The sequence below is a fragment of the Cupressus sempervirens genome, chromosome 10 (assembly GCF_028749045.1).
Source record: "Cupressus sempervirens isolate cs-2001-9-10 chromosome 10, ASM2874904v1, whole genome shotgun sequence".
NCBI lineage: Eukaryota > Viridiplantae > Streptophyta > Pinopsida > Cupressales > Cupressaceae > Cupressus > Cupressus sempervirens.
In genome coordinates, this window is record NC_143127.1 from 404,908,094 (window position 1) to 404,922,768 (window position 14,675).

The 14,675-nt window shown below is 33.5% G+C and overlaps 1 protein-coding gene across 4 annotated transcripts in view; it reads left to right on the plus strand.

The window, feature by feature from the left end:
• The first annotated feature begins 12,848 nt into the window (after positions 1–12,848).
• The window catches only part of LOC149534376 (S-adenosyl-L-methionine-dependent methyltransferases superfamily protein), a 132,686-nt gene continuing 130,859 nt past the window's right edge, over positions 12,849–14,675 (plus strand). For 3 of the 4 annotated variants that reach the window (XR_016357186.1, XM_089805083.1, XM_089805082.1), the window contains exon 1: positions 12,850–13,134. Coding sequence is in view for 3 of the 4 variants with exons in the window: in XM_089805083.1 (XP_089661209.1) it covers positions 12,877–13,134 (258 nt within the window). In the remaining variant the exon portion in view is untranslated. Of the gene's footprint in view, positions 13,135–14,675 lie in introns of all 4 variants that reach the window. The other variant, XM_089805084.1, reaches the window with a different exon arrangement.

Consider the following 14,675-nt stretch of genomic DNA (forward strand, 5'->3'; position numbering starts at 1 on the left):
AGTATTGGAAAATGTAGTTCATGTGAAAGATATAAGAGGTTATATTCACTATAAAATTGAAAGCATAGGAGATACAGAGATTCATAAGGAATTGGATAAAATGTGCAACAATGATTTGTCACTGAAACTAGAACATGCATACCTAGAACAACTTAACCTAGTTAAGCACATGTTCTATATGGACTTTGATAATCATGAATGGACAAGAATAATTCTGAGCAGAGTTCACAATGACCTTCTATGGTTGGGATATTCTATCATATGCATTAATAATGACCTAATTCACAATGTTATAGGTTTAAGCAATGAAGGATGCAATCAATGAACATAAAGAATGTGTGCAAGTTAGTTGAAACAAATCTCAACACATGTTTTGATGGCAGAAACATGAAGGTCAACACCATTCAAGATGATGGAGTGAGACTCATTAGTAAAATTTTTGGATATAAGTTCAACCATGGATCTAGGATAGATTCTATCGAATTTCTTCATGCAGCTTATATGGCAGTAAAGGCTGAAGAGGTTAATCTATGTGACATTATCCGAACATAATTGTTGGATAACATATCAAAAATCAAGAAGTCTGGGAGTGAAATCTTTAGGTTTGAACCCCTACTGACACATATATTATTCTATGCAACAAAGAAGTTTCCTGGTATCACAAATTGGGATGGAAGTGAGTGCACAATGTAGACTATCACTAGTGCATACAAAACCAAACCAAAAATAGTTAGAGACAATGATATTGATAGAATGATGAAATCTTTCCAAGCTGAAATGAAGCATAGGTATAGGATACCTCCCCTGCTAGTGGAAAAATATAAGGATGAACTATACTTAATGGTAGAAACAAATTTTACATGTATGGAGGTAATAGTTCCTCAAGTTAAGTTCATTGAACCTATGACTTACGAAATGAGTGAGGAACTGATTGAAGGATATGCACAAATAATCCTACACTCAAAAGTTGATTCTAAATATCCTAGATGGGGGACATATACTGAGAAGATGAGAGAAGTTAAAACAAGTTAGATAATCAAAGACTCCAAGAAGAAGGTAGAAAAAGTGATTGATTCTATTTTGAAGGAATCAAGAATGTCAAGAAATGAATTTGAAGAGGTGAAAGGGATAGCGATGGAAATGAAGGCTAGTGGTCAATTTGAACTATTGACCCCTACACCTATTACAATGGCTAGACCTACTAAAGAGGTCACAATTACCCAGACGAGTGCACAAGCACCTATAGTGCCATATCTAGTAGTTGCACATCAACAACCTTTAAGGAACCCAAATAAAACAGAGGAAGTGTCAACACCTAGGAAATCCACAAGACTTGAGAAAACCCCTCCTAAGAAGAAAGTCAAGAAAACTACAAGTGGACCATGAAAGAAGAGAAGAACCTTGCAAATTAGTTCTTCTAAATTTGAAGAAGAAACTGGTGACAAACCAGTAGAGCTAGTAGATCAGGAAGCAAAGACCTCAGCAGGAAGAAAAGCATGGAAACCCAAGGTAGAAAATCTTAACATGCAAATTATTAATGACATTAATTTTGTACAACTAAATAAGTTCTATGACTTGTACAATAATATGGATATAAGATAGCTAGAGAATGTTGTAGTTAGAAATATGATCCTGAAAGATAAAAGGTTTGATAGCATAAGAGTTCAAATACCTGAAGACTTGTATAATAGACTTTTAAATAGAAAAAGAAAAGTTATTGAGGAAGATAAGAAAATAAGGATAAATATGGTGAAAAAGCTATGTATTGTAAATAATGAGGAAGAAATAACTAAAATTTTGAAAGGAATAACACCATTATTGAGAAATAAGAAGATATCCATTCTCCTCATGGGAAGAAATTATGAAGAAGCAAATGTGGAAACTCAAAAGGCAATAGTCAAATACATGTCTACTATGCCAAAGAAAAGTGTACAACCAAAGAAGGCAAGCCCTATGCCTAAGGAGTCTGAGAAGAGTGTGCAAACAAAGGAAACAAGTCCTACTGTAGTCAGTCCACCTCCCACTTTTGAGCAACCAACCGAAACACCGATTCCAAGTGATTCACCACATATTACCATTGGCAAGGAATCTATGCAAGTGGATGACACCAATGTGATAATGGATAAAACTAAGGACCCTTTTAAAGATTGTGGTTCCAACATTGTTGATTACAACAACTCATCTGATAAAGAAAAAGATCAGGAGCCTAAGGAAGAAGATGCACCTTCTACAAAAGAAAATTGAATCTAGCATTGAAGTAGCTACTTCAAGTGTGCCTTCAGTAGTAGTAGCAAAAGTAACACCTTCTACACTGCCTACACAAGCAATAGTGGTCACAATAGCAACAATACAATCAGATGAAGAAGATAAGGCACACAATCTTATATCTTCCTTAAGTAAACTTCTTGAAAAGAAGAAATCTATCAAGTCTATTGAGAAGACTCTAACTTTAGTTTTGGATAGTTTGGAAAAGACAGTAAGTCTTGTTGACACACCTATAGATATCCAACAAAGAGTGATAATTTTGTGCAAAACCTTTGATAATGAGTTTACAACACTTACCAATGTGGCTACAATTCAAGCCTAAATTGAGCATGATGGTAAACTTATTAATACCATGCGCACAAATATAAGGAACGATATAGAAACTCTAAATGAATGCATTAAGGCATTAAGGCAGAGTATGGAGGAAGGGAAGCAAATATATGCTAAGTGCAACATGGCATACCTTCATATTCATATTTTTTATGAGCAAATCAAAGAAAAGGTAACTGAGCTTTAGACGCTCACTAATAACTTTCTAAAATAGAATCGAAAGTTAGAGACCATTGAGCATACAATGCAAGCACTTCATGATAGCATCAAGGATACTCAAGCAAAAAAGGAGAAAGTTCTAAAAAGATTCACTCTTTTAAGGAACCATTTATCCCCATAGATTACATTGTTACAAAATTAGTTGGAGGAATGCTTGGCAGCCAAGTCCTCATATGAAAAGTTTATGGCTATAGATTTGAATGCAAAAGAGTTAGCCGCATATGCTCTATGTATGCTAATTAGTGTGTTTGATGTACTTACAAATAGTTGAAAGAAATACCTTGCACAGTTGAAGAATAGCTTTAGTGATTATTTTTCCAAGTTTTGATGCAACTTTCAGATTTTGACAGGGTTTTCCTTTCATTGCCACCTTTATCATTGATGTCAAAGGGGAGAAATAAGGAAAATTGTAATTATAAGTTATATAGTTATATTTTGAAGTATAGTAGTAAGTTTTTCTTTAAGAAAACTAAGTAATCAAAGTTTTAAGGGATGTAATCCTTTTAAAACATGAATACAATGTTTTTACTATGTTATGATTATTTACTTTGATTGGTATGACAACATGTTTGGGACTTAGCCAATTTTTCCAAAATGTTGGCATCAATGCTAAAGGGGGGGATTATTGGCAATATGACCAATCAATCAAATAAGGTGAGATATGTGGTTGTCATTTATGGAAACATTTGTTTTGCAGTTTAGTCATGATTATTTGTGAAGGAAAATTGTCTAAGTATTAGATAGTGTTATAGTAGCATGACAAGATTTGTTGATAGCAAAATATTTCTTGTGCAGTTAACCCTAGATGCATGACATCATCTTGATGATGCATACTAGTGTGCATGTCTGTACGATCAACCGAGTTCAAGTTATGGAAGAAATACTTATGCAGACACTCACAGTGCAGAACAAAGCATGTTAGCAAATTGACTTGTATGACTTGCATAATTATTTTGATTACTAAATCTTGATGAGTTAACTCTAAGGATGATATGTGAGCTGACTTAGGAAGAACTTATTGATATGTTTGATATAAGTAAAGAACTTCAATTACAAAGTTAAAGGGTGAGAATGTGAATGTGATATTATGGTATGTGATGCAAAGTAATGTTATGCGAGATATGATGCAAATTGATATGTGTACAATCACTCTTTGTATGAAGAACTGATAATCAGAAGATTTGCAAAGTACAACAAGTGATCCAGTATTGTATGTATACCTATTCTCTTGAAGAACTTATTGTATAGTTGCATGTTAGGGTAGTGGGCGCTTCTTGCACACATTTGTATATGTTGAAGCAACTCCTAATAGGGTTGAGGCTTCTAACAAGGCCTAATCTCCTAACAGGGACTCGAGACACTATACATTCTTCATAGACTCCTAACAGCATCAATATCCTTAACCAAATTCTTTAATATAGTGAATCATCTAGTGGATTTCATCCCCACTAGGGCTTTCCCTTAGCCAACTCTAGTTAACAAAATATGGTGTTATGATCCCTCTCTATGTATGGTTATTTATACTATTAAGAATTGTTGGTTTATTTTCTTATGAATGTGGCAAAGTAATTAATAATATTCAGTTGTGGGAAAAAAGATTAAAAATACTAATTCACCCTCCCCCCCCCAGTATTATCTATTTTTAACAATGAACAAATTTGACACCAGGATTTAACGTAGAAACCCAATTTGGGAAAAACCATCAATTGCAACTAGTTACCATTTTCACTCTTTTGAAGTGAGCCCTGTTAGGAGCCAACCTTGTTAAAGGTTACAAAACACACTATTAGGTGTGGCCTTGTTAAAGGATTTAATCACCTATTAGGAGTGGCCTTGTTAGAGGTCTTAAGACAATTCAATAGAATTGGCACCTTGTTAGAGGATTTACAAATAGCTGTTAAGCCAACTCTGTTAAGAAATTTAGATCACAGCTACAATGGTTAGAGAGTAACAATGAGATGACTTGATTTGACAACTGAGTTGCTGATTATAGATCTCTATTCTGGCTTGTACTTGATCCTTTTTTATCGAATATAGCTTTTCTACTCCACAAGGATATTATGCTTATCCTTCAAATTTGCTTTGTTTCTTCATCATTAAACCTTCAACACATTCATAACATCTTCACACTCTATTTAAATCCATGACTTGACCTTATACTTATATCTTTCATATTGTTAAGTTGGCTCATATGCAACTTAGAATAAATAATATTCATCATCACAATCAGCTAAAACCAATGGATAAAGAAATTAAGCTTAATATGCCAGAATAAGAAAATCCTTTGTTAACCAACCCAACTCGGTAGACACTAACTCAAAAATGAGTTCCTGTGTTAACCAAAAAAATCTCAATTAACACTACAAACTTGCAAAGATCCTTTGGCAACTAAGTGAGCTCAATTAACACTGGTTCCATCCAACTTTTTTTCATTAATCGAGTGAGCTTGATTAACACTGGTTCCATCCAACTTTTCTTCATTAACCAAGTGAGCTTAGTTAACACTCATCTTCTGCAGACGTTCCTTCAACACTCGAGTTAACTTGATAGACACTGTCCTCTGAATTAGGCAAACATGGGAATGATTGGTAGACACATAAAACTATCTTCACTGCCCGAGTGAGCTTGGCATACATTGACTGATAATGATATGACATTTGTGTAACATAAAAAAATAATATACAATTGATCAATTGTATCCAACAAGTTTATCAGAGCTTTTAGTAGTATTTATAGACCCTTGACTGAAATAATGAGAGGGGATAGGAAAGAATTTAAGTGGACTGTAGGAGGAGTTTTAATCTATTGAAACTGAAAGTTACAGAGCAACTAGTTTAAGTGCTTCCAAATTTTAACAAGGTGTTTCAAGTAGACTATGATGCTAGTGGTACTACAATAAGAGTTGTTTTGAGCCAAGAAGGTATACTTGTTGCTTATTTTAGTGAGAAGTTGAATGATGCCAAAATAAAATATTTTGTTTCTGATTAAGAATTTTATGCTATAGTTCAAGCATTAAGGAAGTGGAGACACTATCTTCTTCCTAAGGAGTTTGTTTGGTATATTGATCATCAAGCTTTGCAATATTTGAATAGTCAAGAAAAATTGAACCAAAGACATTTGAAGTGGGTTGAGTTTTTGAAGAGTTATACATTTTTTTTTAAACACATTAGTGAGAATTAAGTTGTAGATTCTCTAACTAGAAGAAAACATTTATTGATAGAGATGCAAATTGAGGTGGTTGGGTTCAAGGAACTCAAGAATTTGTATCCAGGGGATCTTGATTATGGCAAAGCTTGGAATGCTTGTACATAACCTATTAAACTTGATGGGAAAAAGTGGTTGGATTTCATAATTCAAGATGGTATATTGTTCAAAGGAAGTTAATTGTGCATTCCTAGAAGTTCTATGAGAGAGAATCTCATCAAGGAGAAGCATAGTGGAGGATCGATTGGATACTTTGATAGAGATAAGACCATTGCTATGGTTGTTGAGAATTACAATTGTAGCAAGATGTGAAGAAGTTTGTGCAGAGTTGTAGAGTATGTCAGATGACAAAAGGTGTGAAATAGAATAGTGGATTGTATCAACCATTACCTATACCGAAGAAGTCATGGGAGGATGTCAAGATTGGATTTTGTTCTTGGTTTTACAAGGACATAGTGAGGGCATGATACTATATTTGTGGTGGTTGAAATTTTTTCAAAAATGGCACATTTCATTCCTTGAAAAAAGATTACTGATGTTGTAAATGTGGCGGAGTTGTTTTTCAGAGAAGTAGTGAGACTACATGGTCTACCAAAGAGTATAGTTTCTGATCGAGATACCAAGTTTGTTGGCTATTTATGGCATACATTATGGAAGAAATTGAAAATAGATTTGAAGTTTAGTTCATCACATCATCCACAAACTGATGGACAAACAGAGGTGGTGAATCAGAGTTTGGGGAATTTGTTGAGATGCTTGATTGGAGATAAACCAAAGGGTTGAGATCTGTTTTTACCACAAGCATTATTTGCATATAATAATTGTGTCAATAGGAGTACTAGTAAAGTGTCATTCTAGATTGTATATGGGAGCAGTCCCATAAATGATTTTGAATTGAGGAAATTAGATAAAGGAGAAATAAGTAGTGTTGAAGTAGAAGAATTTGTTGAACATTTGAAGAATATCCATGAGGAGGCAAGGGAGCACATTATTAAGATGAATATACAATACAAAGTTAAGGCATCTGTGAAAATGAAGTATAAGGAATTTTATATTGGATATGAAGTCATGGTTCATTTGAGAAAGGAGCATTTTCCACTGGGTACATATAACAAGCTAAAAATAAAGAAGTTTGGACCATGTAAGATAATGAAAAGACATGATTCTGAAAATGCCTATGAAGTGGAGATGTCTGTTGAATTGAATATTTCACTAGTATTTAACATTTTATATCTGATAGAGTATTATATAGGAGGTGATGGAGATGAAGTTCCAGAAGTGTAGTGGAGTATTCCAGTAGCTAGTTTGGTTACAAAGGAGATATTGGACAACCATGTTGACAAAAGTACAAGGAACAAAACTTATGAAGAGTACTTGGTCAAATGGAAAGGGGGCTAGTAGAAGATTCATCATGGCTAGAAAGGGAAGATGTTAACCACCTTGGTTTTCCTTTGAACACCTGAGATCTGATGGGTCACTTCTCAAATTACCTTGGGTGTCTAATACAAGAACATCCTGGGTGTAAGGGCAATCTTGTATCACCCAAAAATATTTCCTTTTTTTTTTTGTTTCTTGAATAAGGGTTGTCATAGTGCAGAGTTGTTGTCTATAAAGGCTTGTTACTTAGTAAGTCAATCATACAAGCTCAGAATGTCCTAATTTCAGAGGTGAATGTTCATCTTGGATATATCAGCCTACTAGTTGAGGCTCAATGCTATATCATCAGTATTCATGCATTTATTGTGGATTTTTGATGTGTAATTTTGGTATAAAAACTTTAGCCTTGCCATTGAAGACCTTAGAGGCTCCAGATAGGATTTGAAATGGGGTCGACTAAAGTTGGGCCCTGTAGATCAGAACTTGGGGATTTCAAAAAGTAGTTATAATAGCCAATCAGAGCAACGATTTGAAAGTTATGGCCTTCCAAAGTTGGGCCGACCAAAATTTCCAAAATAAGTGTCAAAGGTGTATTGAGCTGACTTTATATGTAATTTTAGAGTTAGGCAGTCTCAAGGGTTAGGATTTGATCTCTAGAAACTTCCCAGACAGTGTAAAAATGCCTAGTTAAGGAATGCCCATACATTGTCTAGGATAACTCTAGGTGATAGTTCACAACTCTGTGTTATAAATTATTGTAAGGAAGACACCCGTCTAGGTTTGCATATTGTATTTCAAAATTATGTAATTCCACATTTGTGGCGATAACAGGAAGCCCATATTTTGTTCTCGCTAATTGCTATTATTTCTTTGTTTTTGTTATGTGTTTGTGGTATTAAGGGGAGCACCCTTCATCATGGGACCACCCATAGAGTACCATTATTATCACAGTTAATACCTTACATGTAATATCATCTCTTTCACAACTTATATATTGTTGCATATGTTAGTAATGTTGAGGACATATGAATTTGTTAATGCAGCGATCATATTGACAACATAACCACCATGATATATTCATGAAAAATATTAGTTTATACATTGAATTTCATGTGTTTATATTTATAGTTGCATATGATGTTGATGTCATTGTGTATGGTGCATTACACATCTTCAAAATGCACAATTGTAATAGTTGTAGTTTATATTATTTAAGGGATTTGTCTTTGTTATGGTTTGAGTCCTTGCACGGGTTTCAACAAGATGCGTGGATGAACTTATTGGAGAAGATTATGCTGTTACACATTCTATAGTTTTTGAAGTTTATATGAAAATGATGCACAATTACTTCATATGGGTTGCATTATATTATGAAATAGTTCTAATTAAGATCATTTGACCTACAATTAAAATATACATGAATACTATATTATGGCAATTCAGTTTTTATTAGGCGGTTAAGTTTGAAGTCCAAGTTTTATTTTGATACTTGATATTGAATATGATGATAGTATGCATTAGTGATATTAATAGATATAAGTTCTTTTTAATCTTTTTAGTGATATGCTATTGAAAGATACATATTGTGATGGTCATCATACATACTATCAATTAGTTTATGAGTTGGTTTCAAACAAATTGATTTCAATTTTCATTCCAATAAGGAATACCTATTTATATCACGAGGAGAATTTGGTTTTGGTAGATAGACAAAATATTATTTAGGTGTTTATTGATTATATTTTTGATATTGTTGTGCATAATCAATTCATAAATAGAAAAGATTGATTGAGTTTGAAACATGTGATTAGACATTATGCACTATTTAGCATAATGCCATGTGTTATGCTCAATACTTTATGTGTGTAGTTATAGTAGTCAAATATCAATAAGATTTTCTGATCTCCACATGTAGAAAGTTTTATTATATTTGAAAACACATTAAGGTAGATTGCAATAAATCTACTAAGGCATATAGCCTCTAAGACACAAAAGACTAGTGATGCCATAAAATTGTCAGTGATACATCATTAGTGAGATGCACATATTGATTTAAAGGATAAAGCCAATGATGCTAATTTTGAGTGGGTTTATTCTTGGTGCAGAAGCACCCTAACCATCCCCATGGAATTTTTAGTCATGTTAGATTAGGAATTAGTTGTTTCAATTCTTGTAATTAGGTGTTCAATTAAGGTCATGTTGACCAAAGTTATATTTTAAATCAGTGTGGGTCAAAGTGAGTCAAAGTCCCTAAAAGTGGAAAATGCCATGTAAGGCCATAGATGGAGTGTTAAAATGTCACTATAAGCTTTTGGACCTATTTAAGATGCCAAGAAAGCATGTAAGACCATAAAATGCAAAAATGTAAGAAAAAGTGTAAAAGGTGTTATGTTGTCAAAAATGTTGTTGACAACATTTTTCAACATGACAAGTTTTGGAAGATGGAAGGTCAACCATCTTGGACGAGCTCTTAGGGGAGGTGAAAGGTCATGTTATTATATAAAAAATACTTTCTCATGTAGAAAAATAGAGAGAGGAGATGTGGAGAAGAAAGATGAAGAGCATGGTGTGTCCTCTTGTATAATAAGTTAGTTATTTTGTGAAATTTTGCTAATGTACTTATATTTGATTACAATCCTTATATCTTCTCTCTTCTCTCATGGTTTTGGTGATTCTTAAGCTCCTTATATATAGTAATGAAGTTTAGAGTTATTGCTGATGTTATAGGTGTGCATAACATCATTGGGTTATTGCTAAAGATCTCACTGCTCACTGCTAGACATTAAATATAGTACAATTTTAGAGTGAAGTATACATTGGTTGCATGATTCTCACTGTATGGGAGTTAGGGAAGATGTTAAGGTTTTTTTGGTTTTTTAGATAGCTATCTTATTGGTTTAAACCATAACCACTACTCATTGTAAAGAATTGGCTGAGAATCCATCAGCAACCTACTGTTGCAAGGAAAATATAGAGAATCAACAAATAAGAATGCGATAGAGGTTTGTGTATGATGTGCATGAAGGTTTAGAAGGTTTTTTTCATTCATAGGATGTTGAAGAACCTTTTGGAAGAGAAGAAAATGTGAGATACTGGAGTTTGGAAGCCAGTTAATATATTCAACAATGAAACCCTCATTATGGCAAGGGTTTGAAGGTTTGGTCATCTCTTCAATGACGAGGAGCTCAAAAGTTAGTAGTTTGAAAGTTTTTGATGAGGGAATGGTGTAGTAAAGTCTGTTTGTTCAAGTTCTTTGAGGGTTTGAGAGTTTATAGTTTGAATACGTTCTTTAGGCCTATTAGCCTAGATTAGGGCTTGCGAGTTGTATGCCTTAATGAATAGTTTGGAACCCAAGATTTTGGAATTTAGTTAAATTCAGTATTGGGTGTTTGAATCTACCTTTAGTTTTGGTAGATGCTAAAATATTTTGATTTCTTACTTTAGGGGGAAGAGCCCTCATTAGGTCATTTTGTGAGAATTGGTGTTTGGAACCCACTAAGGTGTATGGAACCTTATGATTGTTTGAAATCACTTTATTTGTTAAGCTTTTGGAAGCAATTTGGGGTGTGGAGTTTGTGAAAGATCCTGGAGGGTGTAAGGGAGTGGAGGTGTTGAGTGGTATGATAGATAGTGGTTTGTGTTTGTGAAGTTATAGGTAGAGATACTTGGAAGGGGTGAGTATGGCATAAGGAAAAGGCCAACTACCTGGTCTCTAGCCTTGGAAGAGTCCTGAGGGGTTGATGCTAATATGTTTGGTAGGTTTAGAAGAAGCCTAGCTTAGAGAGTTTTGTGAGAAGAACATGTAGAACACCTCCATCCTTGCATCAATTCCCCAAGAGTGTTCCCACTCAAGACAATGCTTGCGTCAACATTTTGTGTGATGTGTTCTCATTATCTATTTTCAAAGAAGTAAAAAGTTTTTTATTATTATGTATGATTATTGATTCACCCCAATCCCCGTCTTAGTAATAATTTTATTCCAATAGGAGGTTCATGGTTTGCTATAAATTTCTACTCTATATTTTCCTATTTAGTAATTTTTTCCTTGGAGTGAAAAATCACATTCTACCATGAAGGCCATTTGACATTCAAAATAGCTAAAGGTTAGAAATCAACCCACACCATGAAGTCTTGATCTTTCAAAGGGTGGAGGTTCGTGGTTGAACATGAATTCGTACTCTTCATTTAATTTTCACTTACAATTTTTTCTTAAAAGTGGAAAATTGATCAAGACCATGAATTTTTAGTTTTCCTTCATGTTTTTAAAATTTCACTTCATTTTCTCTTAACTTCATAGGGTAGAAAAATGACAGTAACCATTTCATCTTTCACCAACATTTAATCTCCAAGAGTGGAAATTCAAAGGGTACAATGAAGTTTTTTTAAAAAAATATCTCAAAAGGTGGAAAATCAACCAGGATCATTATTCTCAGTGGTAGGGGTTCATGTTTTATTAAGAATTTCCATTCTTTCCTTTCTTTTCTCATTACAAATTTCTTCTTATAGTGGATAATTAACCCCTACCACAAAGTCTTGTTTTGAATTCAAAATTGCCAAAGGGTAGAAAATTGACCCCTACCATGAAGGCTTATTTTTTGGTCAAAGGGTGGAAAAGTGACCTACACCATGGAGATTCCATTTATGAAGGGCACAGATTCATAGTGGACCATGAAATTCCACTTTTTTCTTGAAACAAGCTTTCATTATTCAACTTCATGATCATGATGCTATTTTGACATCATTTTGTAATTTTTCACAACTTCACCTTGATGTCCAAGTTTCACATTTTAACACCTCATACATCATTCATAAAATGATCAAAATTTCACTCAAACTTATAAGATTTCTTAGTTGCCTATGGAATTAAGGGACTCAAACTATTGCCAAATTAAACCAAAACTAATAAACATCTACTACCAGTAAGTTAAAACCAAACAATTAAACCAAAAAAAGAGGGGGTCCCTATTTGCAATAGGGTGCATGTGTTATAATACAACAAACAATTTCAAAGTATTGACCTTACATTAATGTTTACTTATCATTTATTTAGATCACAAAGATAAGTCATGAAATCAACAAAACTCAAAGAAATGTAAGACTAATAACCATAACTTAAAGTCTAACTCATTTTAAGAATTATCAACCATTAAAATATCATAATTACATAAAAAAATATAATAGAAAATAATCTAACAAAATAATGAAAAATATAATAAATGAATTTTATATACATATTAAATTAAATTATACTAAATATTCATTCTATATTTATTAAAGTTACGAAATAACAAGAAATTATACATACTATATGTTCTATCATAACTGTTCACTTATCTTTTGATTATAAATTAATTAATTTCTCATTTATTAGAGCTTTACCTTACAAATGAATATTTAAGGCTATTTGGAGGTGATTATTAATGAAACATTATTTTATGGCATATATATTTATATCTTACATTTGACAAAGGCGCTGGGAGAATGGGGCATTTTTGCCAGTGCTTTTCGTCGGTGCTCAAAACTAAGCCGGTATTTGGAAATGTAAGAAGAGCTCCACTATTTTTAAATTTGACGGTTATAAAATCCCCTGCTGTATCCATCTGCACAGGAATTTCAGCATACAAAAACCATGAAACAAAGGAGAACACTTCCAACAACCTGCAGTTATTTGACTCCCTGAACAGCGAACAGAAGTGCCAGGTTTCGCTCTTTGTGGACACGCTTCTTGAATGGAATCAGGTTTTTATTAACTGTTCGCACTGTTATCTAATCTTGAAGTTTGTTTAGTTCTAATTATTTTCTGTTTATTATTCTCGTTACAAGATACATTTCCATAAGTCACATTCAAATTGCTACCTACGTATTTTTCCATCACAGCCTTACCATGTGCCAGTAGAGTAATGGGCTGCCTTACATTGGGGAGATTTCAACGCAGCTATGGTCCACCTAATTTTGGCAGAGAGATTCGAACTTTACATTTATTAATTTAGTGATTTGATTCTCTGATAAGTTGTTTTCTCATTATATATTTGAAGTGAGAAGTGGGTCAAATTTCATGCGCTGTAGAATATGCTTCTACTGCATCTTTAAGGGTGATGCTTGAATTGTTAAGAAAACTCATGCATTAACCAGAAACAATAAACTTACAACACAAATTAGATGCAAAGAAATAGTGAGAGAAATAATGAAGAATAACAACACAACCAACAATACACAGATATACATGGTAAAACAAACATCATGACGCAAGTATTGGTAATCTTATTACTAAGAGGAAATTCAGTTACATCTCCAACTTCACAGTTGCTGCTGTAATATTTCTCTTGAAAACATTATTACGTGCCTTCATAGAGAAGATATATATATATATATATATAACCTTTTGAAGATAAGAGAAATCTCTAAACATAGAATAAAACCCGATTTATACCTTTAAAAACATAGAAGTTCTCTTTTGAATATAAAAACTGTTCTTTTCCAAAAATAGAGAGATTGTTTTCACAATCTTTCTTTTTCCACATTTCCTCATTGTTCTCATTATCTAACAATCTCCACCTTGACAACAATTCACCTAATACTTGCCCAAGCCCATGTATCACCCCTTTTGCAAACCAATGGAAGCCGCACTCTACTTCAGCTTCTCTACTAACACTGCTTTAGTAAACATATTTACACAATTTTTAGGTGTATGGACTTCTTCAAGAGATATTCCACCTTCTTCAACAACCTGTCTTACAAAATGATACTTAATCTCAATATGCTTAGTTTTTACTGTGATAAGTTGAATTTTTAGCCAAATGGATAGCACTTTGACTATCACAAAATATAATCACATTATCTTTCACTTTTCAATCTCACGCAAAAAAACCTTCAACCAAATTGCCTCTTTACATGCATGTGAGACAGCCATATATTCAGCCTCAGTTGTCGGTTGAGCAACTGCCGCTTGGAGTTTTGACATCCAACTAATTGCTTCACTTGAAAGAATAAAGACATAACCTGGTGTAGATCTCTTTGTCCAAATCACTTGCAAAATCAGAATCAACATAACCACACACTAAATCGCTACAACTGTTATAGGTCATACAATAATTACTTGTGCCTCTAAGATATTGAAGCACCCATTTCACTGCTGCCTAATGCTCTTTACTTGGATTTTCCATGTATCTATTGACAACACCATTGCATGTAAATATCTGGTCTTGTACATGCCATCGCATACATTAAACTTCCTATTGCATTTGCATACGGTACATGAGACATATAATCCCTTTCTTCCT